The sequence below is a fragment of the Vombatus ursinus genome, unplaced genomic scaffold, assembly GCF_900497805.2.
Source record: "Vombatus ursinus unplaced genomic scaffold, bare-nosed wombat genome assembly UNPS02014870.1, whole genome shotgun sequence".
Taxonomy (NCBI): Eukaryota; Metazoa; Chordata; class Mammalia; order Diprotodontia; family Vombatidae; genus Vombatus; species Vombatus ursinus.
This window is the reverse complement of record NW_020954648.1, coordinates 8,301,680-8,327,580: the sequence shown is the minus strand read 5'-3', so window position 1 is coordinate 8,327,580 and position 25,901 is coordinate 8,301,680. Positions and strand designations below refer to the sequence as shown.

General features: G+C 35.6%; 1 protein-coding gene across 3 annotated transcripts in view; it reads right to left on the bottom strand.

Annotated features, from left to right (window-relative positions):
- AKR1D1 (aldo-keto reductase family 1 member D1) overlaps positions 1–25,901 on the bottom strand; it is a 78,850-nt gene that overhangs the window by 26,456 nt on the left and 26,493 nt on the right. For all 3 annotated transcript variants that reach the window (XM_027842253.1, XM_027842252.1, XM_027842254.1), the window contains 3 exons: positions 19,365–19,442; positions 13,381–13,503; positions 12,889–12,998 (listed from right to left, as the gene is read on the bottom strand). In XM_027842253.1, the coding sequence (XP_027698054.1) occupies positions 12,889–12,998; positions 13,381–13,503; positions 19,365–19,442 (311 nt within the window). The remainder of the gene's footprint in view (positions 1–12,888; positions 12,999–13,380; positions 13,504–19,364; positions 19,443–25,901) is intronic.

Genomic DNA, 25,901 nt, shown 5'->3' with positions numbered 1-25,901 from the left:
CTTTCAACAGGAACAGAACATGTTTGATATTTGGATAAGGTCATAACATCAAGTGGAGGAACTTACCTTCCACCTTCCCCCCATTCCACTTGATCATCTACAAAGATAATCCACATTAACTAAAGTCAAATTTTCCTGAATACATGGTAGGACCACAATAAATGCTTATTGATCCGCTGGTGGCTTCTTCATGAAGGAGGCCAAGTTCCAAGGGCTATCTAGGTCTCCTCTAGTTTTGTCTTCCATCTTGAGAGGAAGTGTTTCTTAATAACTTTCTTCTGTAACCTTGATAGATGAGGTAGGAGGCACACAGCTTTTGAGTTTTTGAAATTTTTGGACATAGTGCTGAAATTCCTAGTTATTTATCTTAGTTCATTAACTTTTATGTAGATTTCTGTTATTAAAATTAATGCGCAAGCTTCCAAAGCATTTATGAGATAAAAAAAATCAAAAGATAATATTTGTAAATTACTTATCACCGTGCCCGGCACATAGTAAGTACTTAAAAATGTTTCTTTCCTTCCTTCCTTCCAGTATGGTATAGTAGGTACAATAATGAGTTTGGAGTCAAGAGAACCTGTACTAAGATCCTCAGTCTGATACCAGCTGTGTGATCTTGGTCAAATTACTTAACTTTCGTGTGCCTCAGGCAAAATTTAGGACTGAGCTATTAAGTCACAGATAGGTTGTCATCTTTATTGGCAAAGGGATTTCCTATACTGGGAAGTACTCCACCCTGAGATTTCAGATCTTTACTGTATGTATGTATGTATGTATGTTTGTGTGTGTGTGTGTATGTATGCATGTATGTACATACCTATAGAAGTATACAGAGGCACAAACTCACAAACTTACACACACACACACACACACATATATATATACATATGTAGATATGCTAAAATTAAAATTATGCTCAAATTCATCTATAGATCTATAATGTGGTACAGTGAAAAGAGTAATATAGTGAGAGGACCTGGGTTGAACTCCTACTTTTGGCACTGAACTGTCAGCATTACCTTAGACAAGTCACTTAACCCTCCTAAGGCCTAAGTTTTCTCATCAGCTAAATGAAGAGGTTGGATTAGATGGCCTTTAAAGTTCCTTAGGGGATAGCCAGATAGTGCAGTGAATGCAGTGCTGGGCCTGGAGTTAGAAAGACCTGAGTTCAAATCTGACTTCAGACACTTATCAGCTGTGTGACTCTGGGCAAGTCACTTAACCTTGTTTGCCTGAGTTTTCTCATCTGTAAAACCATCTGGAGAAGGAAATGGCAAATCACTCCAGTATCTTTTCCAAGGAAACCCCAAATGGAGTCACAAAGAGCTGTGAACAACAACAAAGTCCTTTATGGTTTTGAGATCTGTGATGCTGTGATTCTTAACATCTAGCACAGATTTCCTCATCAAGAATGTATAACAGACTCACAATAAAGCAACAAAAGATATTACCTCTCTGGTATTGAGAAGCCATTAGTGATGATAATAACATTTATATAATGCTTTAAAGTTTGCAAAGACCTTTACAAATATTATCTCATTTTATTCTCACAACAACCCTGAGGCATAGGTGCTATTATTATCTCCATTTTGCAGATAAAGAGATTAAAACAGAGGTGGTTAAGTGACTTTCCCAGGGCCACGCAGCTATCATGTGTCTGAGGCTAGATTTGAATTCAGGTCTTTCTGACTCCAGGTCCAACATTCTACCCACTATACCACCTAGCTACCTCAAAGATGTACAACAGTAGTATTTATGTATAGCCCGTGGAGCATTGAGAAGATACTACTCACGTATACTTATAAGAAACTAAGAATAGATAACTTTTTTCTGTGCAACAACTTTTTCAGCATCATTAACCTTAAGCAAGAGCTATTCCTTGCTCCAAACTGCATACAACAGTTGCTGGTTGCTAACTCTTCATCTTCTTGTGAATGATAAGGTGGTTGTTCTCTGGTCTTAGTTGACAGTCATAGTGTCTTTGTTTCCTCTCTGTCCTTCTCTGTCTCTGTGTCTTACTTGTGTTTGGGGATGCAATCAGCTTAGGATCTGCAGAAGTTCAAGGCCAGGCATTCCAAAAGTTAGAGATGAATAAAATATGATACCAGGTCCCAAAGAATAGTTGAAATGACACAGTTACAATATAAGATAAAGTATAGTGGGGGGGATGGGGGTTTCAGCCAAAAACAAGGTTTATTAGAACATCAGTCATATTGGTCAGACTCTTAAGGAGTCTGAACATTAGTGAGCTACTGGCTAGATTGTAAGAATATGAGCAGTGGCTAAAGAATCCGAGCATGTGGCTGGATTGTAAGAATCTGAGCCTGTAGTGGGTTTTTTAAAAATATTAATTAAATGCTATAGAAATTTGGAGTGGAATTCCATTTGGTTGAGTGAGTTGAAAATGACTTCTTATAAGAGGTGTCTTATGAATTAGTGACTGAAGGAGGGATCAGATTTTAATAAGCCAGTCTGGGATGAAGGGCATTTCAGGCATAGAGGATATTATGAGCAAAGTTACAGATAGAGGAATGTGTGCACTAGTATCTTTGAAGAATGCCAAGTCATTCATGATGGAAAATCCACATCCAGGGAAAGAACTATGGAGTCTGAATACAGATTGAAACATAATATTTTATCTCTCTTTTTTCCTTTCTCATGGTTTTTCCCTTTTGTTCTGATTCTTCTTTCACAACATGACTAATGTGGAAATACGTTTAATATGATTGTACATGTATAGCCTAAATCAGATTCCTTGCTTTTTGGGAGAGGAAGAAGGGAGAAAAGAATTTGGAACTCAAAATGTTGAAAACTATCTTTACATGTAATTGGAAAAAATAAAATGCTATTAAGTGGGGGGAAAGATTACATCATAGAAATTTAGGAGGAAATAAAAAAATGCCAAGTCATCTAATTTAGCTGGATTATAGGGGAAAGGAAGGGGAAATTTGGCAGAATAGAGAGAGTGCTATACTTGGAGCAAGAAAGACCCAGATTCAAATCCTGTCTTTGACAGATTCTAGTTGTGTTGACCCTGAGCAAATCACTGAACTCCTGAGCCTCAGGAAATGAAGATCTATCTTCTAAGTTACAGGTGATTGGTGATATTGCTTCACTACAGGTTTCCCATTCTGATGGAAACAGGAATGAACATAGCATGAAATGAGACTGGAAAGGTATGTTGGGGACAGTTGTAGAGGATTCTTATGTTTGGTTCCTGGATCCTACAATGGTGTCTCCTTTAAGGCACAAAGCCAGAAGTCGGCAAGATTCTTCAGTTCCTTCCAAAAGGAGATGATGGATAGGAACACCTTGTCATCATATATCAACCTAAACAGCACCATTGAGTTCCTGTAATAATTTTTCCTGCAAGAACTTAATTGCATAGCCTTAGTGCTAGTGGCTAACTTTATCTTCTGGTGAATGATTTGACACCTTGAATACCAAACTGTCTCTTGAACTTATTCTGTTGGCAACAGAGAAAAACTGAAGGCTGCTGCTGTTGTTTTAGCAAGGGAATGATTTGATCAAACTTCTGTGTTAGTACTTGAACGGTAATGTATAAGATAGATGGGAGTAGGGAGAGAGTCTGTAGGAAGTATAACATGGGCTTCAAGCTTGAAACAGGTTGGGTTTTTTTTAAATTTAAAGCAGTCAACACTTTTTTGGCCAAAATAGCATAAGTATATTTTGAGTAATCTTGATTCAAAATAACTATTAGAAAACTATGATTATCTTTGATTAATTTAGGAGTTCACTATCCAAGCATTCTACTTTTCCTCTTTCCTTGCCTTTTGGCTCATTACCTCTACCAAAATTAGCCATTACAAAATAAAGGTGAAATTTTGCTATTTCTTGCAGCTCTAATTTAAGGTTGAGCTTTCGTTTATCATATCATCTTCCCACTTAACATAGTTAATTAAGAATAGACCGTTGTTTTTGTTTAGTTGTTCCAGTCATGTCTGACCTTTTGTGACCCCATCTGGGGTTTTCTTGGCAAAGACACTGGAGTGGTTTGGCCTTTCCTTCTCCAGCTCATTTTACAGATGAGGAAACTGAGGTAAACAGGGGTAAGTGACTTGCCCAGGGTCACACAACTAGTAAGTGTCTGAGGCTAGATTTGAACTCAGAAAAATGAGTCTTTTCTGACTCCAGGCCCAGTACTCTAATCACTGCACCACCTACCTGCCTCCAAGAATTGACAAAAGAGAAGCAAGTGTAATTCAGATTTGAATCCTCAGAAACAATAGGATATGACGTTACATATTAATTCCTTCATTGTATAATTATAACATGATATTTCCTTCACTGTGTAGATATTGTTAAACAAAGTGAGATACAGAGATTAAGAAACTTCTGAGAAACATTGTGAGTTACATCATTTAAAATGAGCAGCATGTTTGTTAAAGAAAAATATCAACATCAATATTCCTGAAATGATTGTCAACATAAAAATGCTTAAAAACTTAAAAAAAATCAATTTTCTTCTCTTCCTTTTTGGCCTTGATACATAATTTCCTTTTAGAGGAACACATTATTTCTGAAACTGTAAGTTTTCTGTTTTTTGTTTTTTTAAGCTGACCTATTTCAATTCTTGACCACATTTCCTTCAATATCTGGTCAATTCATGGATAAATTTCAAGAGATGTGATGGCAGGAAGTTGTCTTTGTTTCAAGCTTTGAATACACTGAAGAATATTATAGGCTTTTTCAAGAAATTTAAGTGAAGATTCCTCTTCTTCTAAAGTTATAGCCAATGGCATCGATTCAAGCTGCTTTTTCTTATTTCTTTTATCTTTTCAATTTATGGAAGATATTCCTCAACAGTGATAGCTCCAACATCATGTAAGGCATGTAGAAAATAATTTTTTGAGGTCCAATATATCATTAACATTTTTAAAATAATGGAGGACAATTTCTTTATCACTTTGCATAATTTGTTCAAAATTAGATTTCTGTTCCTCTATTTTGTCAATAAATAAACACACATCTGACCAATGTTTTCCAGCAAACTGCTCAAGAAGATTTTTGTGGAACATCTTTTTTCAGATTTGAACTCTGAAGGACATCTATGGGATGACCTTCATGAGTAGAATGGTAAGGCAATGACCACAAATGGGTTTTTGGTCTAATAGACAGAAAACATTTAATGGTTGTCTTCAGTCTTCAGGATAGATGACAGTATCTGCATGGTTTTCTTGCTGGTGTTTTTCAATAATAGCTCTCAGAGCAAAACTGATTGATAAAGCATCAACACCAGGTAGGGGAATTATGACAATGATTCTGTGATTAGACCGCTTAAGCGGAATTCTTATGGTTTCCATATATAAAAGTTACCAGATCCCTGAAAAACATTTTATAGACAATTTTTGCAAAATGTATTGGAGCATGTTAGTATTCAAGGATCTTTAAGTATGCTATAACAAATGGAGTATGTTAATTCATCCTCAAAGTTATGTATTTACTAAGCTTTAGAAAGATCACTTTGGCAGCTAAGAGCAGGATGGATTGTAGTGAGGCAGGAAGACCAACCAGCAGGCTATTACAACTGTATAGACCAGGCTAACTCTCAGCCTCCACTTGGTTCTCTTCCTTCCCAATTCCCCATAAGGACACTGGCATGTCATGGACTACTCCAGCTCAAGGCTAATATCTATGCCTTGCCCCTGCCCTTGTCATCTTTCTATGCCCATCACCAGCCTGGGGTCAGGGTGGCTCAGTTTCATAAGATTCACCTCATTGGTAGAGAGAATGATGCTTTGATGCTGCATGTCTGTGAGAGGGGCAGAATTAGCAAAAGAACTTTGGAGAGGAGAAATGTCTTTCTTAATTCTTGCTTCAAGACATAGACACATATAGTTCCAGAATCCTTTTGGGGAGAGACTTTGGAAGACAGAGAACAGATTTGGGAAGGAATACATGTACAATAAAGTTGACTCCTCGACAGGTCCCTGAATTACAAGCTGCCTCCATAGAAACTGGAGAATTTCCATTTGGGTATGATCTAGGTCTCTTTTGCTTAAGCTCAGATAGGTTACTTCCAGCAAGAGAGCTCATTTACCCTATGCATTTTCTAGTATACTATGATCTGTATGACTTCTCTGATTTCTGCTTTCCATCTGCTTGGATAAATGGATTTACTTACTACTCACTATTTGTGATGGTCTTTTGTGAAAGTAGTACTTGGCAGGCAGGAGTCAAACCTGGAGATGTAAGTTGGATTACTCCTCTTTCTTTAAGGGTTTTCCTTTAAGGACCAGGGAAAAGGCTTGAACCCAAAAAATATCATTCCCCTAGATCAGAAGTATTTAGGAGGCAGACATAATTCTAGTCCAATATTCTTTTCTCTCAGAGGAAAACAGCAAGGCTAGCCTTGTAAGCCCTTTCTTCTGCTCTTCTCCAAATAGGACAAAGCTTTCCTTGCAGGCAAGATTCCTGACATATCTATTCATTACTTTCCGTGAACCAAATTTAGACAACCTATGTGGACATATACATAACCTACATGGGCAACAAACCTACTCATAGACACCCACCCTACAGAACATAGACTGGTTAGGAGGCTATAACAGTTTTTAGATTATCTTTAAACATGAATTTACTCGCTAAAATTCTAAATGTGAGAACTGTCTAATTTCTAGCAAATTGACATATTAGAATAACTGAACCATATTCATGTCTACATCCTTCTAATAAATGAAATGAGAAGACAATGGAGTTACAATTGATTAGTAAGATGAGAGAGAAACATGAAGGAATATGTAGAGTTGGTTTTATCATGCATCCAGAGACAATGACATCATTTTATGGGACAACTAGTCTTCATGTCTTAGAGTACTAATGATGAGGCAGCTAGGTGGTATAATGGATTGAGTGCTGGACATGGAGTCAAGAAGATTTGATTTCAAATCTTGCCCAAGACACTCACTAGCTGAAAGATCTTGGACAAATCACGTAATTTCTCTTTGTGTCATTTCCCTCATTTGCAAGAAGAAGGGGTTGGGCTTTATGACCTCTAAACTCTAGATTTATGATCCTATGAAACAGAATTTGCTGCTTCTTCAGCAACATATATTTAAGAATCATTGTACTTCCTGAAAGCCATGACCAAAAAAAGAGCCAGGATATCCTATTTCAAAAAATCATGAAAAAAAAAAACCATTTGTCAGAGATGTTACAAGATGGGTGTAAGGTGAAAAACAGAAAGAATACAATAGTCATTTCCTGAAAGAAACCCCAAAATGAAAACTACCAGGAACATTATAGTCAAAATCTAGAGCTTCCAGGGCAAAGAAAAAAAATTGAAATCAGCCAGAAATAAAGAATTCAAATATAGGATCATACAAGATTTAATAGTTACCATTAAGAAGGAGCAGAAACATGGTACGATACATTCCAAAACAGAAGACTTAAGTTTATAGCCAAAAATAACTTTTCTAGACAAACTGAATATAATTCTACAGGGGACCTTCAATGAAATAGAAGACTTCCTGATAAAAAGACCAGAGCTGAGTAGAGATTTGGAAATGTAATGACTCTTGACTCTTGGGAGTCAAGAGAGCATAAGAAGGTAAACACAACTGAGCATTTTTAAGGGACTTTATAAAGGTTTTTAATAGAAGGTGTATGATATAAGGGTTCTTTTAGAACCATAATGCCATCAGGGTTCATAGAGGGATTCAAATAAGATGGAAGGCCTAGGAGTGGTTTCATTATGTGTTTACGATATTGAAAGCAGAAAGGAAAGGGAAGGATAAAAGGATACACTAGGGAAAGAAAAAAGATGGGAGAGAGTGTGGGACAGCTTATGTCATAGAATCAGAGGGAATAATTAAAAGTCTATTCAAATATGGAAGAGGTGGGGGGGCAGCATTACTTGGATCTCACTTTCATCTGAATTGGCCAAATTATGTATATACATACATAAAGAGTTTGTAGTAGCAATATATTCAATTCTACAGGTAAACAGGAAGCAACAGGGAAAGAGGAGAATAAAAGGGAGGGTAGATTCAGGAAGGGATTAGTCATTAAGAAAACAAATCCTTAGCATGGAAGGAACAATCATAAAGAAGGATTTAAAACTAAAATTTGAAGAAAGGCTAAGAATCTGTGATAAAGAGGGGGTAGGGAGCAAAGGGAGGAAAAAAGTATAAAAGAATAGTATAGAGAGGAAGACACAGTTAATGATAATTGTGAATGTGAATGAGATGTACTCACCTACAAAATGGAAGAGGATAGCAGAATGGATTAGAAAGCAGAATCTAATAATATGTTATTTAAAAGAAACACACTTGAAATATAGAGTTAAAATAAGAAGATGTAGCAAAATCTATTATGCCTCAGCTGAACACAAAAAAGCAGGTGTAGCAATTATGATTTCAGTCAAGGCAAGAGGAAAAAGAGACTTTAGTTAAAGGAGATAAAAAAAGAAACTGCATTTTGCTAAAAGGATACCCTATATAGTGAATTAGATTCAATACTACACGTATATATATATACCTGTATATATATATGTATGTATGTATGTATACACATACACACCCCAAATGTCATACCACCAAAATACTTAAAGAAAAAGAATAAAAGCATAAAACATTGCAAACATTTACAAAACAATGCTGTTAAACACATTTATTACCACAATTGAACAAAAATTATTTTAAATAAAGGGCTATTGAAGAAAAGATTAAAAATCAGTGGGCAATTAAATAACTTAATCCTGGAGAACTGGTGGTTCAAAGAACAAATTATAGAAATGATACATAGATGCTGACAAAAATACCAAAATTCTGGGGATTTATCTAAAGCATTTTTAGGGGAAAATTTATATCTTTAAACCATTTCATCAGCAAAAGAGAGAAAGAACAGATCAATGAATTGGGTAGCAATTAAAAAAAAATAAACTGAAAGTTAATCAACTAAAAACATAATGAAACACTAAAAAGAAAATTCTGAAAAATAAAAGATGAACAATATTGAAAGGAAAATAAATTTCCAGTTCTTTGTATTGGTAAAGATCTGGAAATGAAAGAAAGTACCCATCAGTTGGGGAATGGCTGAACCAATTATGGTTCATGATAGATACTATTATGTTAAAAGAAATTAAGAAAGTGATGGTTTCAGAGAAAACTGGGTAAGACTTGTATGAACTGATGCAAATGAAGTGAAAAGAATCAGAATAATTTACACTGTAATTCCAATATTATAAAAATGAACAATTCTGAAAGACTTTAGAACTGTGATCAGATCAGCCAGGATTTCAGAGGACCGATGATAAAGAAAGCTGTCCATGTCTTGACAAGGGAGTGGGTAGACTAATATGCAGAATGAGTCACATTTTTGTATGTGGCTCATGAGGGAACTTGTTTTAATCGACTATGCTTGTTTGTTACAAGGGTTTTGTATTTTTCTCCCCTCTCTCAAATTGGGCATGAAATAGAACTGAGGCAAAATACTTGATGATTGAAAAATAAAAGCATTTTTAAAGGGGAGAAATAAAGAAAAAATTAAAAATGCCTAGAATAGAATGGAAAGAAGTTCATAAGGAAGCATAGGTTGTTTTAAAAAGACTATGAAATTTACTATTTGCTTAAAAAAAAAAAAGAAGCGAGCCATATGAGCCTTACGTACAATCCTCATCTGCTGTGTATATGGAAATTCTAATTTAGTGTGTGGGGGAGTGTTAAATTCAGAATAAATAATGTTTTGGGGTTTTGCTTTTTTAGAAAATAAATCCAAAGAAATAATCAACAAAACAAAACAGTAGAAAATAAAATTGTAAGATGACATAGACCCAAGTGGAGGAAAAAAAAAAACCTCAGTAATAACTCCATTGATATTCTATGTATCTTGTCTTTAAGATTGATCTATTTTGCTTGCATTATTGTTGTTTAATTGTTTTAACTGAGTACAACTCTTCATGACCCCATTTGGGGTTCTCTTGGCAAAGATACTAGAGTGCTTTGCTATTTCCTTCTCCAGTTCATTTTACAAATGAGAAAACTGAGGCAAACAAGTTAAGTGACTTGCTCAAGGTTAAAGTGTCTGAGGCCAGGTTTGAACTCAGGTGTTAGGGAGAAGTATGAGGGGTCATGGGTATCAGAGAAAATGCCTAGTCAGCTATCTCATTGCTCATGTGACTCAGAAGTCAATTCTAACTCCATTGCTACTTGGGAAATGTCTGTGCAAAACATCACAAATGAATATAATGAAATATTCTGATTGACCATTTGTTATCTATGTTGTAGAGAAAATTCTAGATCAGGTACAAGCCAACTTGCTTCTAATTATCTTCTTTATTTCTTTCAAACTCTGAAATGCTGAGAGGTCCAAAAATTAAGAAAATTATCAAAGATAAGGGACAGTAATAACAACCTTGTTTAAAAATTTGAGAACATGAAATAAATTGATGATTATTTATAAAAGTTTTAAATACCCAAATCAACAAAGCAAGTGGATAACCAAAATAGCCAAATCTCAGGTGACATCAAATAAACTATTGAAGGGCTCCCCTACAGAAAAATTATCAGGTCCAAATGGATTCATAAACAAATTCAGGCAATCATCCAAAGAACAAATAACATGTCTGCCTGTCTATCTCTTTTATTATGAACTTGAACATTAGCAAACAATATATTAAAAAAATTTTTTTAAAGGGGATGGTTTTGTTTGTTGGTTTGAGTGGATCCTAAAAAAGATTATGAAATGTTTAAAAAGGACCTATTTGTACAAAAATATGCATAACTAGGTGGCACAATGGATAGATTTCCAGCCCTGGAGTCAGGAAGACTCATCTTCCTGAGCTCAAATCTAACCTCAGACACTTACTAGCTGTGTGACCCTGGGCAAGTCAGTTAACCCTGGTTGCCTCAGTTTCCTTATCTGTAAAATAAACTGGAGGAGGAAATGGCAAACTATTCCAGCATCTTTGCCAAGAAAATCCCAAATAGGATCACAAAGAGTCAGGTATGGTTGAAATGGCTGAATAACAACAACAATGCATAGCTACTTTATTTGTAATGGCCACCCCCACCTCAAATGGCACAGCCCACATGTCTAATGATTGATAATGGCTAAAAAAATTATATTAATGTAATGGAATAGTATATTAGGTGAAAATGATAAACATACAAACTTATATGAAGTGATCCAAAGTGAGATTAGCACAACCAAAATAATAAATATGAAGACTAAAAACTGTGTATAACTTCACTATATTGATAATAATAACAATAGCTAACATTTAGATGATATTTACTATGTGCCAGGCACTGTTCTAAGCACTTTACAGTTGTATATATGCCATATATATAGTATGTATATACATATATATGTGTAATTAATGTTAACATTATATATTGATATCATTATAACTATATCATAATAAATATGAAGATTTGATTTTATAGATATAATTGTAATAAATATTATAATAAATACAAATATTTATTATACCACCATCAACATATAATAGTGATATATTTACATTCAAAATATTTATAATTTATTAATATATAATAGACTGTTATATGTTTATATCATATAACATATATGCACATACACATATGCATGCATAGTATATGTGTGTATATATGTATGTGTGTATATACATACATACACACACATATATAAAAAAACCAATTAGATGGATTCAGAAAGGGACCCAGAAAACTTATTTTTCGTTTGTTAATTTTTGGATTCTATGTATGCTATAATGTTTTTGTTTTACTTATGATTTTACTCGTTAATTTTTATGTTCACTGAACAATGTGTTTTTGTTGATGGTCACATTTGCAATACACAAATAAATTATGTAATGTAATAGTGAAATTTATAATATGAAATAAGGACTATCCTTTAGCTAGCCTGAAAATTCCCAGCAGCTTTTATATTAAACATTCTATATGGGCAGACCTTTTAAAGGAATTGGAGATTTTTTCTTTATCTTAACATAGAGATGTATACAAGGCAGATATATTGACAGCAGAACCTTGTTTATTTGCTTTGCATTTATATTCCCAGATCAGTATTTCTTGTTTTTTTTTTGTTTTTTTTTTTTTACATAACAGATACTTTAAAGGTGTTTGTTGAATAGAGGAAGTCACTGGAGAGGTTATCTGGGTCTACTATCAGCTTGATCCCTGAATCTACATCATCTTTGACTAATAGAGGTCTAGCCCTAGTCTCTACTGAAAACCTGGCAAAATATATCTAACAATTATAGCCATGACTGGGCCCAAGGGGTTGTGACTCTGTACCCTCCTCCCTCTCCACTAAGGGGCCCTATACGGACACATTGACCAGGTTCAGTCCTAAGGGAACCTGACTTCTAATGAGATAGATTAGGTTCATTTTCTCATGTTTTTTGGCATTTTACACTCTGAACCAAGGGGCAAATTACTTGAAGCTTAGGTTTGGCCTCATGTCTAGTGTCTCCACAAAGCAGGGAGTAGAAAGACACTCCATGGATAACATGAACAAGATATGAGACAGCTATCTATTTCCTTTACCAAAGGAAATACTGAACAGAAAAACTCACATATGCCTTGACAGGAAAACTTAAAGAAGCAACAGTAATCATTCATATCACTTAAAAAAGCAAGAGTAATTACTGTTACAATTAGTGGCGTGCTGGACCAACTTGTAATGGCTAACCAGAGCCGATTGTTAAATTTTCAGGATTTTTTGAGCCAGTGTTTTCAAAAGGCACAGTTCCATTTTCTCCTGCACTAGTAATGTTACTTGTTGCTTCAAAAAAAATTGGTGCCAACCACAGCAGGTTATATTTCCAATACACTACTGTATTTCCAACAACCCTGACACTAACCTCAGATTCTAATCCTAACCCTAAATTCTAACCCCACACCTGATATGAAAAATGTTACTTACCATAATGGGTCTCTATTGGTCCCTAAAGGGCTATGTGCCACAATGACAATGTCATGACTTTGACAAAATTTCAAGAGCTTTGTCTGGGTGAAGTATGGATGACACTCAACCTGTGTGGATGAAGTATAAAGCTGAATGAATAATTAAAACCTAGAATATTGAAGTAATAGATATTCTACATTGGCAGAAAAGATAAGAAGATACTGTTGACCATACTGATAATCTAAATGGCTCCTGAGGCAATTGCTGGCTATCTTCCCTTTACCTTTTCCCAACATTCTTTACATTCTGCGAAGTAGCTAGGGAAAGGAAGCTGTGATACTAGGCTTAGAGAAGACTTGGACTTGAGAACCTTCCCACCTCTTCTCTCCCTGCCCATGGTGGATTCTCACAGATTCCAGTTCACATCTCTTTCTACTAGACCCATAGGTATTGGTTTCTTTCCACCAAAAACATTTTGTTGTTGTTGTAATGCACAGTAGGAAGCTGTACCTGATTGCAGACTGGCTTATACTTGAGTCCTGGTTTATTCAGGATGAGCTCCAGCTGTTTGCGGTTGAAATTAGACACTCCAAGGGACTTCACTAAGCCAGCATCTTTGCATGCTTCCAGAACCTGTGCCAAAAACATCATAGTACCATAGATTTAGATTGGAAGGGGCCTTAGATATCATTTGGTCCAAACCTTTTGTTTTGAGGAACCTGATACCCAAAGACATAGCTATAACCAGTGATTTCTTTACCTGTGGTAAATAGGGGTGGAGGAAAGGGCTGGAAAAATGGTGCTGTTGATTCACCTAGAATACTGCTGAAAACAGCAGAAGTGGTTATGGCAAGAGGATGCCACGGCTGCTATTGCTGCCACAGAGTGTTAGGGGAGGAAATGTTTTTAAGATAGTATTGTTGGCATTCTATGAATTCCCCACTCAGAGGCAAAGCTCCAGATGTATCACCCTAGACTATACTTCTGCCTAAACAGTGGTAGTGACTTGTCCAATATCACAGAAGTAATAGGTAGAAAGGGTAGCTAGGTGGCACAATGAATAGAGTGCTAGATCTGGAGTCAGGAAGACTCATCTTCCCAAATTCAAATCCAATCTCAGATATTTACTAGCTGTATGACCCTGGGCAAGTCACTTAATCCTGTTTATCTCAGTTTTCTCATTTGTAAAATGAGCTGGAGAAGGAAATGGCAAAACACTTTAGTATTTTTGCCAGGAAAACCCCAAAGAGGGTCACGAAGAGTTGGACACTTCTCTTCACCTATCCCAGCTCCTTTTCTCCCTTACCACAGCCTCTAAACCTCACTCTTATTGAATGAAAAGGACCCTAATTGCTGACACCCAGTTTATTTTCCCAAAGAAAGCAAATTAAGAGAAGAAAAGAAAACATTTCCCCTTCTAGGAATTTTATTTTATTTATTTTTAGGCAATTGGGGTTAAGTGACTTGCCCAGGGTCACACAGCTAATAAATGTCAAGTGTTTGGTCTGAGGCCAGATTTGAACTCAGGTCCTTCTGACTTCAGGGCCCGTGCTCTATCCATTATGCCACCTAGCTGCGCCCCCTCTAGGAAATTTAAAAAATGGGAGACACAGAATTTCTTCATAGAAAAATTGAGAGAATAGACTTTGTGGAAGTCTGGGCTCTTTCTTGTAACCAAATAATTTTCTCTCTTGACAGAAACCCCAGGCAGTATTTTAGAAAGCTATTTTAAACCAAATCTTAATTTTTGAAACTTATTTTCAGCAAGATGATAGGAAGAGTATTTCAATACAAGTCAGCTCTTTAAAGTCTATGATAACTGTATTTTCAGGATAATTCACAAAGAAGTCACCTAATTATTAAAATAAAACAGAGAAAAGGCCTTGTGATAGAAATCAGAGCAACTCTAGCCTGATGGTACCAGATATCTTAGCAATGGCCTTGAAGCAGAAATTCCGTTCCTTCTCCTCCCTTTTGTCCATGGACAGTCATTAACATTCATTGAATCACTGCTCCATCTTCACTTTTCCTGACCTGAACTAAAGAAAACATGCTGTAACCATTCCTCCTCTCTTTCTCTCTCTCTCTTTCTCAAAAAAAAAAAAAGGAAAGCAAGTATTTAGCATTTTTGTTCTACTATACAACCTCTAGAGTGGTTGAGATAGATGTTCACTGAGGAGAGCAAACAAATGAGACTACTTTGGCCAAGTAATGTGTGTGTGTGTGTGTGTGTGTGTGTGTGTGTGTGTGTGTGCGCATGCGCATGCATGTGTGCACATGTGCACATGTGCTTGCACTTTACCACTTTGTAGCCTCCCAGCTTCAAGTCTGAGGTCTTTCTAGAATTTATTTTTTTTTAAAAAGACTCTAACCCTCTTTTCCCTAAACATCTTTAATAATATTTTATTTTTCCCCAGTTACATGTCAAGAAAACTTTTAGCATTAATTTTTACAAGGTTTTGAGTTCTAAATTTTTCTCCCTCCTTCCCTCCCCTCCCCTCTTCTGTAAATTGTGGGCAGTTTAATGTAGTTTATACATGAGGTATCATGTAAAAATATTTCCATAATAGTCACAGTTGTGAGAGAAGAAACAGATAAAAAGGGGAAAAAACGTGAGAAAGAATAAAGTGAGTGGAAAAAAATACTCTTTCATCTGTATTCAGAGTCCATCAGTTCTTTATCTAGATATGTATAACATTTTCCTTTGTGAGTCCTTTGTACTTGTCTTGGATCATTGTGTTGCTGAGAAGAGCTGAGTTATTCATAGTTGATCATCACACAGTGCTGCTGATACTGTATACAATGTTTTCCTGGTTCTGCACATTTTACTTTGCATCAGTTTGTACAAGTCTTTCCAGGTTTTACTCCAATTTGTCTGTTCGCCATTTCTTATTGCACAATAGTATTCCATTACATTCATATACCACAGCTTATTTAGCCACTCCTCAATTGATGGGCATCCCCTCAATTTCCAATATTTTGCCACTGCAAAAAGAGCTATTATAAATATTTTTGCATGTGTAGGTCCTTTTCTCTTTTTCGTGATTTCTTTGGGATACAGACCTAGCAGTGGTATTGCTGGATCAAAGGGTATGCACAGTTTCATAGCCCTTTGGCGTATTTCCAAATTGCTGTCCAGAATGGTTGGATTAATTCACAACTCCACCAACAGTGCATTAGTTTCCCAATTTTCTCACATCTCCAGAATTTTTCATTTTCCTTTTTTGTCATATTAGCCAAACTGATAGGTGTGAAGTGGTACCACAGAGTTGTTTTAATTTGCATTTTTAATCAAAAGTGATTTAGAGCACTTCTTCATATGCTTATAGATAGTTTTGATTTCTTCATCTGAAAACTGCCTGTTCATATCCTTTGACCATTTATCAATTGAGGAGTGGCTTGCATTCTTGTAAATATGACTTAGTTCTCTGTATATCTGAGAAATGAGGCCTTTATCAGAGATAATTGCCATAAAGATTATTTCCCATCTTTTTGCTTTCCTTCTAATCTTGGTTGCATTGGTTTTGTTTGTACAAAAGCCTTTTAATTTAATACAATCAAAATTATCTATTTTATATTTTGTAATCCTCTCTATCTCTTGTTTGGTCATGAATTTTTCCCCTCCCCATAGATATGACAGGTAGACTATTCCTTGCTCTTCTAATATGCTTATGGTGTCACCCTTTATGTCTAAATCATGCCAAAGGTCTGTCATAACTAACTTTTTCTAATATTCTATTTACCTCCTTAGTTTCTTTCTTGTTTATTTTTTGGTTGGATTTATCGAGTTCTGAACGGGGACAATCGAGGTCCCCCACTAGTATAGTTTCATTGTCTATTTTTTCCTGTAACTCACTTAACTTCTCCTTTATGAATTTGGATGCTAGACCATTTGGTACATATATATTTAGTATTAATATTGCTTCACGTCTGCGGTACCTTTTAGTAAGATGTAGTTTCCTTCCTTATTACTTTTAGTTAGGTCCATTTTTGCTTTTGCTTTGTCTGAGATCAGGATTGCTACCCCTGATTTTTTTTACTTCAGTTGAAGCATAATAGATTCTGGCTCCAGTCTCTTTCCTTTACTCTGTGTGTGTCTCTCTGCTTCAAGTGTGTTTCTTGTAAACAACATGTAGGATTCTGGTTTTTGATCCACTCTGCTATCTGCTTCTGTTTTATGGGAGAGTTCATCCCCTTCACTTTACAGTCATTATTACTACCTGTGTATTTCCCTCCATCCTATTCTTCCCTCTGTTTGAACTCTCCTTTCACCCTCTTCCTCCTCACCAGTGTTTTGCTTCTGTCTACCACCTCCCCTTATCTGCCCTCCCTTCTGTCAGTCCCCATCCCCCTTTACTTGACCTCCTCCCTTCCAACTTCCCTGTCAGGTAAGATAGATTTCTATCTTCAAATGATTGTGTATATGATTCCTTCTTTGAGCCAATACCGATGAGAGTAATGTTCAAGCAATGCTCGTCACCCACCTTCTCATCTTCCCCTTCCCTGTAATAGGTCTTTTGCACTTCTTCATGTGAAATAATTCACCCCATTCTACCTCTCCCTTCCTTCTGGACCTATTGTACTCCTCTTTATCATCCCTTAATTTTTTTTATGGCATTCTCTCAAGTTTACCTTATACCCATAATGTCTGTCTATGTATATTCCTTCTAGCTATACTATTAGTGATACAGTTTTTAAGAATTAGAAGTATCATCTTCTTGTGTAGGGATGTAAATAATTCAGCTCTGTTGAATCACTTATGATTTCTTTTCCCTTTTTACCTGTTTGTGCTTCTCTTGGGTCTTGATATTGGAAGTCAAATTTTTGGTTTAATTCTGGTCTTCTTATGAAAGCTTGAAATCCTCCTATTTCATTGAACGATCATTTTTTTCCCTGGGTGTATTATACTTAACTTTGCTTGGGAGGTGACTCTTGGTTGCAGTCCTAGCTCCTTTGTCTTTTGGAATATCATGTTCCATGACATCTGATCCTTTAATGTTGCAGTTGCTGAGTACTGTGTAATCCTGACTGTGATTCCCTGATAACTGAATTGTTTCTTTCTGGACACTTTTAGTAATTTGTCCTTGACCTGATAGTTCTGAAAGTTCGCTATAATGTTTTTTGGAATTTTAATTTGGGGATCTCTTTCCTGAGGTGTTTGGTGGATTCTTTCAATGCCTATTTTGTTTTCTGGTTCCAGGATATCAGGGCAGTTTTCCTCCATAATTTCTTGAAAGATGCTGTCCAGGTCCTCCTTTTGATTATGGCTTTCAGATAATCTAATGATTCTGATATTGTCTCTCCTGGATCTATTTTCCAGGTCAATTGTTTTTCCCATGAGGTATTTTACATTTTCTTCCATTTTTTCATTCTTTTCAATTTGATCAATTGATTCTTGATGTCTCATAAAGTCATTTACTTCCACTTGCCCAACTCTAACTTTTAAGGTATTGTTTTCCTCAATTAGCTGTTGTACTTTCTTTTATATTTGGCCAATTTTACTTTTTAAGCAGTTTTCCAAGCTGTTGATTCTTTTTCATAATTCTCTTGTATCACTCTCATTTCTTTTCCCATTTTTTCTTCTACCTCTCTTATATGATTCTTAAGCTCCTTTTTGAGCTCTTCCATGAGTTCTTTCTGGGCTTGAGACCACTTGCCATTTTTGTTTGGGGTTTTGCCTGTAGGTTTTGACATTGTTTTCCTCTTCTGAGTTTGTGTTTTGTCTTCCCTGTCACCATAATAACTTTCTATGGTCAGATTCTTTTTTTGTTCTTCTTTGCTTTTTTTCCTTTTTTATTTTAGATTTGAGCTCTGTACTCAGGGTGGAAGGGGCACTGTCTCAGGCTTCTTGTGCCAATGGCTGCAGGCCCTGGCTGTTTACTTGGTGTTGTGCTGATGTTTCCCTGAGGTCTCTAGGGAACCCTTGTGTCTGGTGCTGGGCTGAGGGTGGGGTGGGGTTGGGGGTGGCTGGTCCTGTTGGAGGATGTACGAGTCTGGCAGCTTACCTGGTGCTGAGCTGGGGTCCCAGTGGTGGTGTCTAGTGTGTGCTAAGGGATGGCGGAGTGTTTCTGCATTTCCGTGAGACTATACTGAAGCACATGGATGTCTGGCCACTGAAGGTTGCCTGTTTGCTCTGGGCTATGCTCCCTGAACATCTTTCAACATTTCACTTGTGCTTTTTCCCTTCAATTCTGGGCCACCTATGTCAATACCTCTGCAAGTCAGTCTGTTTCATTCAAATTAATGTCTCCTAGACCCTTTGCATTTTGGGAAGAAGGCCAAAGTGAAAAATCAAAGTACAAGCAAAGTACATAAAAGCCTGTTTACACAGAGCAAACAGGTATTAAAAATCCCCCATAGTACTTGTTCCACACTGCTCTGTCAGTATCAACCAGAGCAAATCCAACACATTTTGCTTCCCACTAATAATCCCCCAAATCCACAGAGAAAAGCAAGAGAGGGTTTTAGGTAATAGGAGAAGTGTTCAGTCTTACCTCCCAGGTGTCACACAGGTTTATGTCATGGGTCAACCATTTACCATTTTCATCCTGAGGATAAAAGGTATTTCCTGGCTGGAGGGGGAGAGAGAAGTTAAACTCTTTATTATTCCCTTCTTGATATAGGAATCAGACAATTTAAATTAATATATCATAAGATTTTAAAGTTGGAAACTGGATAGACTAGGCTTAGAAAAAACTTAACACACCCAAATCAATGTTCTGTCACCTGATCTGTCCTCTCTCTCCAATCTATCAGATCATCTTCCAAGGCAGATCTTCAAAGTTCTGACCTAATCATTCCAACCCTTCCAAACCCCTAAGACACTTACATAGCTCCCTAACGCCTCAAGGAAAAAAATATATGTCTTTACTCCATGACTTCTATTTCCTCTTCCATCCCCTGGCTATCTGGATCCAATCTGTCTTTTTTTTTTTTTTTAAACTGGGCCTGTGATTTCTTTGCTAAAAGACATTCAAGTGAAGAACTCCCTCTAACCAATGCAGGCTGGTACCAGCTCTGCAATTGATAGCCTCACTTGTCTGTAGGCACTAAGTAACTTTCCCAGGCTCATACAACCAGTATTCATTTTAGGCAGTATTTGAATCTGGGTCTTCCTAACTCTCTTCAAGGCTGCCTCTCTCTAATCTATTTTTTCAGTCTTATTTCATATTACTCTCCTTCACATACTCTAAGTTCCAGTCAAAATGGACTGGTTGTTACTCTAACTTAACATGCCATCTCCTATTTCTGTGCAATTGTACATGATATTTCCCACTCCCTCATTATCTCTTTTAGTAGATAACGAGAGAGTTTTGGACAATCCAAGAGGATAGAGTAGGAGGAAGATTTTCAGCCCAGCTACCCCCACATCTACTCCAACAATGATTTAAGAAAGATGCCAGATTGAGAAATCAAAAGAGAAACTACAGTGGGTCATTTTTGTAGCCCAAGATCGCAAATTTGAATCATCTGAAAGTCTTTTCTCATTGAGAGAGAGGAGAGAAGGAGGAGGAGTGAGGGACAGGAAAGAGGAGAAAGATTGGGTGTTATATTTCATGAAATTATGAGAGGAAACTGTCCAGACAAGAGGGCAAAATGAAAACAGAAAGAATCCACCAATTACTTCCTGAAAAAAAAAGATCAAAGTGAAAACTCCTAGGAATGTCATTGCCAAATTCCAGAGCTTCTAGGTCAGAGGAAAAACTGAAAACAGACAAAAAGAAAGAATTAAAATACCAAGGAATCACAGTCAGGATCACACGAGATTTACAACTACCACTCTACAGGGGTGGAGAAGCATGCAATGTGATATATTCCAACAGTCAAAATACATAGACTTACAATCAAGAATAACTTAATTAGAAAAAACTGAGTACAACCCTGCGGGGGGGGGGGGGGGATGGACCTTTAATGAAATAGAGAACTTACAAGTTTTATTGATGAAAAGAGCAGAGTTGAATATTAACTTTGAAATACAAATATGGGAGTAAAGAGAAATATAAAAAGGAAATACAAGTGAGCAATTGGAAAAGATTTGATAAAGATGAAGTATTTGCATTCTAATGGGGATGTGTGTGGTGCAAATTCCCTAAGGGCTATAATGTCATTGAGGATTATAAGGGGAATAAAATCAGATACATGGCCTGGGAAATATTTTTGTCATGTTTTGGTTATTTTAAAAGAAGGAAGGAAAAAAAGATAGACTCTGGAAGAAAAGAAGAGGGATGGGGGTAACATATATAGTCAAGGGTGCAAGTAAATGTCTATACAAAAGTGGAAAGCAAGCATCACTTGAACCTCACTAACCCAAAGTAGGGTACCACCCACACACCCACACACACCTTGGTGTAGAAGTAACTTCAACTCAGGGCAGCTAGGTGGTGCACTGGATAAAGCACCAGCCCTAGTCAGGAGGATCTGAGTTCAAATCTGGCCTCAGATTTGACATTTACTAGCTGTGTGACATTCTGCGAGTCACTTAACTCCTATTGCCTCGCCAAAAAAAAAAAAAAAAAAAAAAACAAACCAAAAAAGCAAATTCAACTCAACATTGAGATAAAAGGGAGATGGGAAAAAGTAAATAAGGAGGATAGATTCAATAGGAGATTAGTCATTGGAACAAATAACTCCTAAGCATGGAGAAGGGAAACACAAAGAGAGATTTAAAACAGAAAAAAAAGAAAGAGTAAAAATCCATTCCATATGACAGTCAAAAGAGAAAAAGAAAACTATAGACCAAAATATCTCTAATGAACATAGATGAAAAAATTTTAAATAACATATTAGCAAAGAGTCTGAAACAATGTATCACAAAGATTACATGCTACGACCAAGTTGGATTTATTTAAGGAATACAGGATTTTTTTTTCCATTTCTTAATACTGTTGCTTTATTTTTTAAAAAATTATTTATTTTTAGTTTTCAACATTCACTTCCATAAGATTTGAGTTTTACATTTTCTCCCCCTCCTCCTTTTCCCCCTCCCCAAGATGGTATGAAATTTGATATAGGCTCTACATATACATTCATATTAAACGTATTTTCACATTAGTCATGTTGTAAAGAAGAATTAGAACCAATGGGAGAAACCACAAGAAAGAAGAAACAAAACAAAACAAAAGAGAGCAAATAATGTGCTTTCATCTGCATTCAGATTTCAAAGTTCTTTCTCTGGATGTGGATAGCATTTTCCATCATGAGTCTTTTGGAGTTTTCTTAGATTCTTTCATTGCTGAGAAGAGCTAAGTCTATCAAAGTTAGTCATTGCACTATGTGGTTGTTGCTGTGTACAATGTTCTCCTGGTTCTTCTCACTTCACTTGGCATAAGTCCATACAAGTCTTTCCAGGTTTTTCTGAAGTCTGCTTGCTCATTATTTCTTCTAGCACAATAGCATGTTTATTACATTCATATACCACAACTTGTTCAGTCATTCCCCAATTGATGGGCATCCCCTCAATTTCCAATTCTTTGCCACCACAAAAAGAGCTGCTATAAATATTTTTGTACACGTGGGTCCTTTTCCCATTTTTATGATCTCTTCGGGATACAGTCCTAGAAGTGCTATTGCTAGATCAAAGGGTATGCACAGTTTTATAACCCTTTGGGTGTAGTTCCAAATTGTTTTCCAGAATGGTTGGATCAGTTCATAACTCCACCAACAATGTGTTAGTGTTCCAATTCTCCCACATCTTCTCCAACATTTATCATTTTCCTGTTTTGTCATGTTGATTAATCTGATAGGTGTGATGTGGTACCTCAGAGTTGTTTTGATTTTCATTTCTCTAATCAATAGTGATTTAGAGCATTTTTTTCATATGACTATAGATAGCTTTGATTTCTTCATTTGAAAACTGCCTGTTCATATCCTTTGACCATTTATCAATTGAGGAATGACTTATATTCTTATAAATTTGACTCAGTTCTCTACATATTTTAGAAATGAGGCTTTTATCAGAGATACTGGGTGTAAAAATTGTTTCCCAGTTTTCTGCTTCTCTTCTAATCTTGGTTGCATTGGGTTTGTTTATGCTAAAACTTTTCAATTTAGTGTAATCAAAATCATCCATTTTGCATTTCATAATGTTCTCTATCTCTTGTTTGGTCATAAATTCTTCCCTTCTCCATAAATCTGACAGGTAAACTATTCCTTGATCTCCTAGTTTGCTTATAGTATCAACCTTTATATCTAAATCATCTACCCATTTTGACTTTATCTTGGTATACAGTATAAGATGTTCTACGCCCAGTTTCTGCCATATTGTTTTCCAATTTTCCCAGCAGTTTTTGTTAAATAGTGAGTTCTTATCCCAGAAGCTTGAATCTTTGGGTTTATCAAACAGTAGATTACTATAGTCATTGACTATTGTGCCTTTTGTACCTAACCTATTCCACTGATCCACCACTCTATTTCTTAGCCAGTACCAAGTAGTTTTGATGATTGCTGCTTTGTAACACAATTTAACATCTGGTACAGCTAGGCCACCTTCCCTTGCATTTGTTTTCATTAATTCCCTTGATATTCTGGACTTTTTTTTCTTCCAGATGAATTTTGTTACTATTTTTTCTAGCTCTATAAAATAATTTTTTGGTAATTTGATTGGTATGGCACTGAATAAGTAAATTAACTTAGGTAGAATTGTCATTTTTATTATATTAGCTCAGCCTACCTTATATTTTTCCAATAATTTAGATCTGACTTTGTGTGAAAAGTGTTTTGTAATTGTGTTCATATAGTTGCTGAGTTTGTTTTGGCAGGTAAACTCTCGAATATTTTATAATAGCTACAGTAACTTTAAATGTAATTTCTCTTTCTATCTCTTGCTGTTGGGCTTTGTTAATATATAGAAATGATGATTTATGTGCGTTGATTTTATATCCTATAACTTTTTTGAATTTGTATATTATTTCAAGTAGTTTTTTACTTGATACTGTAGGATTCTCTAAGTATTCCATCATATCATCTGTGAAGAGTGATAGCTTTGTTTCTTCTTTGCCTATTTTAAGACCTTTGATTTCTTTTTCTTCTCTTATTGCTAAAGCTAACATTTCTAGTACAATCTTGAATAAGAGGGGTGATAATGGACATACTTATTTCACGTCTGATAGTATTGGAAATGTTTCTAACTTATTCTCATTATATATAATAATTGCTGATGGTTTTCAATATTTACTACTTACCATTTTAAGGAAGACTACATTTATTTTTATGCTCTCTAGTGTTTTTAACAGAAATGGGTATTGTATTTTGTCAAAAGCTTTTCCTGCATCTATTGAGGTAATCATATGATTTTGTTAGTTTTGTGTTGATATGGTCAATTATGCTGCTAGTTTTTCTAATATTGAACCAGTCCTGCATTCCTGGTATAAATCCTATCTGGTCATAGTGTATTATCCTTGAGATAAGTTGCTGTAGTCTCTTTGCTAACATTTTATTTAAAACTTTAGCATCTATATTCATTAGGGAAATTGGTCTATACTTTTCTTTGTTTTGGCTTTTTCCGGGTTAGGTATCAGCACCATATTTGTATCATAAAAAGAATTTGGTAGGACTCTTTTTTCACTTATGTCCTCAAATAGTTTACATAGTATTGGAATTAATTGTTCTTTAAATGTTTGGTAGAATTCACTTGTAAATCCATTTGACCCTGGAGATTTTTTCTTAGGGAGTTCATTGATGGCTTGTTTGATTTCTTTTTCTGAAACGGGGTTATTTAAGCATTTTATTTCTTCTTCCATTAATCTGGGCAATTTATATTTTTGTAAATATTCATCCATTTCACTAAGATCATCAAATTTATTGGCATACAGTTGGGCAAAATAGTTCCTAATTATTGTTTTAATTTCCTCTACATTGGTGGTGAATTCACTCTTCATTTTTGATATTGGTAATTTGGTTTTCTTCTTTCTTTTTTTTTTAAATCAAATTAACCAAAGGTTTATCTATTTTATTGGTTTTTTTTTTCGTAAACCCAGCTCTTAATTTTATGTATTAGTTCAATAGTTTTCTTAATTTCAATTTTATTAATCTCTCCTTTGGTTTTCAGAATTTCTAATTTAGTATTTAATTGGAGATTTTTAATTTGTTCTTTTTCTAGCTTTTTTAGTTGCATGCCCAATTCATTGATCTCTTCTTTCTCTATTTTATTCATATAAGCGTTGAGAGATGTAACACTTACCTCTAAGAACCGCTTTCACTGCATCCAATAAGTTTTGGTATACTGTCTCCTTACTGTCATTCTCTTGGATGAAGTTGTTGATTGTTTCTATGATTTGTTGTTTGATCCACTCACTCTTTAGGATTAGATTATTTAGTTTCCAATTAATTTTTAGTCTATCTTTCCATTGCCCTTTATTACATGAAGTTTTTATTGCATCATGATCTGAAAATGATGTATTTAATATTTCTGCCTTTCTGCATTGGATTGTGAGGTTTTTATGCCCTAATACATGGTCAGTTTTTGTGTAGGTGCCATGTACCACTGAGAAAAGGGTACATTCCTTTCTATCCCCATCCAATTTTCTCCAGAGGGCTACCATATCTAATTTTTCTAAAATTCTATTCACCTCCTTAATTTCTTTCTGGTTTATTTTGTAGTTAGATTTGTTTAGTTCTGAGAGGGGACAGTTAAGGTCCCCCACTAGTATAGTCTTGTTGTCTAATTCTTCCTGTAACTCCCTTAGCTTCTCCTCTAAGAATTTGGATGCTATACTACTTGGTGCATATATGTTTAGTAATGACATTACTTCATTGTGTATGGTACATTTTAGCAGGATGTAGTTTCCTTCCTCATCTCTTTTAATTAGATCTATTTTTGCTTTGCTTTGTCTGAGATCAGGATCGCTACCCCTGCTTTTTTTTTTTACTTTAGCTGAAGCATAATATATTCTCCTCCAGCCTTTTACCTTTACTCTGTGTGTATCCCTCTGTTTCAAATGTGTTTCTTATAAACAACATATTGTAGGATTTTATATATTATATATACATATACATACATACATATGTATATACATACATATATGTGCATGTGT